This window comes from Telmatherina bonti (assembly GCF_933228915.1).
Source record: "Telmatherina bonti genome assembly, chromosome: 2".
Taxonomy (NCBI): domain Eukaryota; kingdom Metazoa; phylum Chordata; class Actinopteri; order Atheriniformes; family Telmatherinidae; genus Telmatherina; species Telmatherina bonti.
This window is the reverse complement of record NC_136620.1, coordinates 34955403-34959875: the sequence shown is the minus strand read 5'-3', so window position 1 is coordinate 34959875 and position 4473 is coordinate 34955403. Positions and strand designations below refer to the sequence as shown.

Genomic DNA, 4473 nt, shown 5'->3' with positions numbered 1-4473 from the left:
GTCCAATAGCTTGGTGTGTGTGCAGCTGTAGTGTTTATGTGAGCAGCATGCGTGCACACGGTTATATATGTTTGAAATGTTCAATTCCAGCCTTCTGATTCAGAACATGTTGGAGGTGTGTCTTATTGTGGCAGCAGAAAACAATGCTGGATAACAGTCATTTCATCAGCAAACTTTTCCACCATCATAATGCTCCTGTTTCTCGCCTTGAGTTGTAATAATTAAAAATCTGCAGACTCTGTTAATTTAAGAACAATTTGGATTCTCATAACCCAATTAAACATCTATGTAAAAAAAAAAAAAGTTTATAAGCAGAGCATCTGTATTTTTTTCCTCATTATGAATCAGATTTTAAAACTATTTCAAGAAAAACAAATAAATTTCATATGAAATAATATAATATACATTCTGTATTGTTGAGTCTGTCAACATATTTTAAAGATTAGGATTATTCATCTTGACATTCAGTTGTTCCTTCATTAATATGCAGCAATCCACATCCACTGATATCGTTGAAGCAGCTCTCTGAACGCACTCATGCAGAGCACCTGCAGAGTGCAGTAGTCACAGACAGTTAACCTCAAGATCTGGAAGTGTTTCTTAGTCAACCAAGCTTCATAAACTCCACGACTTTCTGCCTTTGTCAAAATTCAGCTACACCAGGAGCTCTTAAGCTTCATCTAAGTGACCATAAGATTCAAACTTGGGTGACTTCAGGTCCATCATCTGGCCACCAGCTGTAAGGTAAGCAGATACAGTTCATTGCATTAAATGTATGTGAAAATTGTCAGTTCTTTTTTAATTAATCGTGTTACTCTGAGATTGCATGTAAAGTTAGGTTCTGTGTAAATGTTAATAAAACAAGAAACATATTATTAATGTTGTCTCAGTCATAGTCACCAAGCAAAACTTCTGTATTAAAGATTGTCACTTGTGTTTGGCTTTATTAGTCAAAAAGTACACTATAGCTTATTTTGCAAGCAGCAACATAAATACAAACAGCAGACATGCTATGTAATAACAAAAACTAAGATAAAAGTTACGATTTGACGTTTTTTATATTGGTGTGTGCGTCACGTCGCTGCTTTTCCTCCTTTGTATTATCATTACTATAAGCTCATTGTGCTGTTTATTAATAACATTCGTATTTTTGTTTTGTTGTAATAAATGTTTTTCATGTATCAGCTTTGCAGAGAGCATTTTAATCATACTCTGCTGTAAAGGTCTTCGCTTGGATCAGGGTTTGCACATGTAATAAACAGGAAGTAAGACTTTAAAACCCCTGAATGAAAGAAAACAAAGCACAGCTGAGAGACACTGTGTTTGTATGTCTGTGTGATGCTTTGGGGGTGTATCATGCATGTTGGAAATACGGGAATTGTAGTTGTTCACATGTATTAAACAGGAAGTAAGAGTTTAAATCCCCTGAATGAAAACAAACCGCAGCTGACACATTGTTTTCATGTGTTTGCTGTTTTGAAACAGGCACCTGTTGGACTATGACCCTGCAACCATTAACTCCAGTGAACTGTGCAGGCCTTCTCCAGCCTGGGTGCTCTCTGCTACAGATGGATGGAGAAGTTCTACTGTTTGGCCAAAAGGGCTGGCCAAAGCGCTCATGTCCAACAGGAGTGTTTGGGGTGCGTCTTAAATGTGGCGAGTTGAAACTGAGGGCCATCTCCTTCTCCAACGACTCGTGCTACCTCCCTCCACTACGCTGTCCAGCTGTATGCCGCCTTGACCCCTATGACGGCCTTCCAGAGAGTTACCTCATTCACGGTGGTCGTACCCCGAACAATGAGATCTCCTCGAGCTTGTACTTGTTGACCATGGATAGCCGTGGCTGCAATCGTAAATTAACACTCAGTTGCAAGGAGAAAGAATTGGTGGGAGAAGTCCCACAAGCCCGATATGGCCATACAGTGAGCGTAGTTCAAAGTCGTGGGAAGACAGCTTGTGTTTTGTTTGGGGGTCGGTCCTACATGCCTGCAGGAGAGCGGACCACTGAGAGCTGGAACAGTGTCGTTGACTGTCCTCCTCAGGTTTTCCTGTTTGACCTGGAGTATGGGTGTTCCTCTGCTCACACCTTACCTGAACTCGGCGATGGGCAGTCTTTTCATTTGGCTCTTGCCCGAGAGGACTGTGTGTACTTCATTGGAGGGCATTCACTCACCTCCGACTCTCGTCCACCCCGCCTGTTTCGCCTACGCGTTGAGCTCCTACAGGGCAGACCTTTGCTTTCTTGCGACACCCTGGACACAGGCCTATCAATCTCTAGTGCCATCATCACGCGCACAGGACCTGCTCACAAATACATCATTGTAGGTGGATATCAGTCAGATTCTCAGAAGAGGATGGAGTGCAGCATTGTGATTCTGGATGAGAAAGGGATCCACTTTGAGACTCTGGAATCCCCCAAGTGGACTCCAGATATCATCCACAGTCGCACCTGGTTTGGTGGCAGTATTGGTGAAGGATGTGTCCTTCTGGGTGTTCCCACTGAGGGAAGGCCATCCCAGCCTGATAGGCATTACTTCTTTCAGATGAGCTTCCAAACGGAGGGAGACTGCAACGAAGAGGATGGAGCTCAAGCCTGCAGTCAGGAGTCAACAGATTATGACAACTCCACTCCTCTTGAGGACTCAGAGGAACTTTACTTTGGCCGTGAGCCACATGAGCTGGAAGACAGCAGTGATGGAGAAGGCGATGCTTACAATGAAGAAGATGAGGAGGATGAATCTCAAACAGGCTATTGGATCAAATGCTGCCTCGGCTGCCAGGTGGACCCCAACACTTGGGAGCCATACTACTCCACTGAGCTCCATCGGCCAGCCATGATCTTCTGCTCCAGAGGGGAAGGAGGGCATTGGGTCCATGCCCAGTGCATGGAGCTGTCCGAGACCATGTTGCTAAGACTTTCTCAGGGCAGCAAAAAGTACTTCTGTCTCGATCACGGAGGCCTGCCCTACCAGGAGATGACCCCACCTCGACAGATTCTACCTCTTAAGCGAACTCCAATGAAAGTCAAATACAGAAGAACACCTCTGACGATCAAGATGTCCCCTGCCAAGAAGAACTTTTTCAAGCGACTTTTTGACTAATCCAGGTCTCTTCCCAACATGCATAGACGGTCACTGTTGAGATGTATTGCTGTGTTTGGATATTTCTTTTTTGCATCTGACAAGTGCTGAAATGTAATGAATGTTCTAGTCATGCATTGTAATGCTATGTTGCTCTGCAACACATTTCAACAAGGTTATTTTAACTAAATATTAAACAAAAAGTAATAAATGTTGAAGATAAAGCTTGAATAAAAAGATTTTTTCTGCATAAATTGTTCTTTTTTATGCATTTTCTTTTGAACAAAGTGTGACAGTGTTTTATTTTCGTCTTCATATGTTTTCACAAAACAGGCAATTGTTGAATATAATTTATGACAATAAAAGTTTACAAAAAAATTTAATTCTGGGCCTTCATATTTAATTATTTCCAATGTTTTACAAAAACCAAATATATATTTTATTATTAGTTGTTATTGTTTTTGGTTTGTGTTTTTGTTGTATAGTAAAATGAAGCAGTTCTCAAATTATAGCTGATCAATAATATACATCTATGGTATTTATATGGAGTTACTTCACAGCAGTCTTCTCAAGTCATGAGACCTAGTAGGACGTATTTATCAATAGTTTGTGTGATCTTGTCACATGGAAAAAGAAGAAAAACCTGCATCTATTTTCTTTTTTCATTAAATCCAAACCATATTTGCTCATTCAAACTGGGTAATATTGATTATCTTGGTAATTCAAAGGAAAAAAAATATCACACTACTCTGAAAAGAAAAAAAAACACACCAACACACTGTTTGTTAAGCAAATGGAAAAAGGACTGAGACGTTGTAATAAAGTTAAAGTAGCTTTACTTTGCTTACATTCAAGTCACATAAAAGTAAAAGTACACATCTAAAAACTACTTGAGTAGAAAGCACTAAATTTATAAATTTACTTTGAGTAAAAGTTACTTTCAGCTACCTAAAGTAAACAAAGAACAAGTCATAAATACAATCCAACACTGTTAATAATAAATATTAAAACAGTTCATCATTAATAATTTGGCCCCCAGCAAACCCAGAATGTCCACCCACACCCACACATTTTCCTTTCAGTGAGCTTGAACGTGACCGAAGTAGATTAGCAGTGAGATGGACAATATGTGGCCTGTTTAGGGTGATGTTTTCTCCTTGCATTTAAATCTTTACTCAGTAACAGGGAAGTTTCCAAGTAACACTAGGTCAAAAAGTACTGGAGTAAAAGTAAAATTACGCATTTCAAAAACAACTTTAAAAATTACAAATTACTCACAAAAACTACTCAATTACAGTAACTTGAGTAAATGTAATTCATTACTTTCCACCTTGGTTGTTAAGTCAAGACTTGTGATACTTAAAGATTTAGTAGTGCTACTTACATTATTAGT

General features: G+C 39.7%; 1 protein-coding gene across 1 annotated transcript; it reads left to right on the top strand.

The window, feature by feature from the left end:
* Positions 1–1499: 1499 nt before the first annotated feature.
* rag2 (recombination activating gene 2) lies at positions 1500–3101 on the top strand (the record flags this gene model as incomplete). The annotated part of the gene is made up of 1 exon (XM_079255833.1): positions 1500–3101. The coding sequence occupies one exon, from the start codon at positions 1500–1502 to the stop codon at positions 3099–3101; it is 1602 nt and encodes a 533-aa protein (XP_079111959.1).
* Between the last annotated feature and the right edge of the window lie 1372 nt (positions 3102–4473).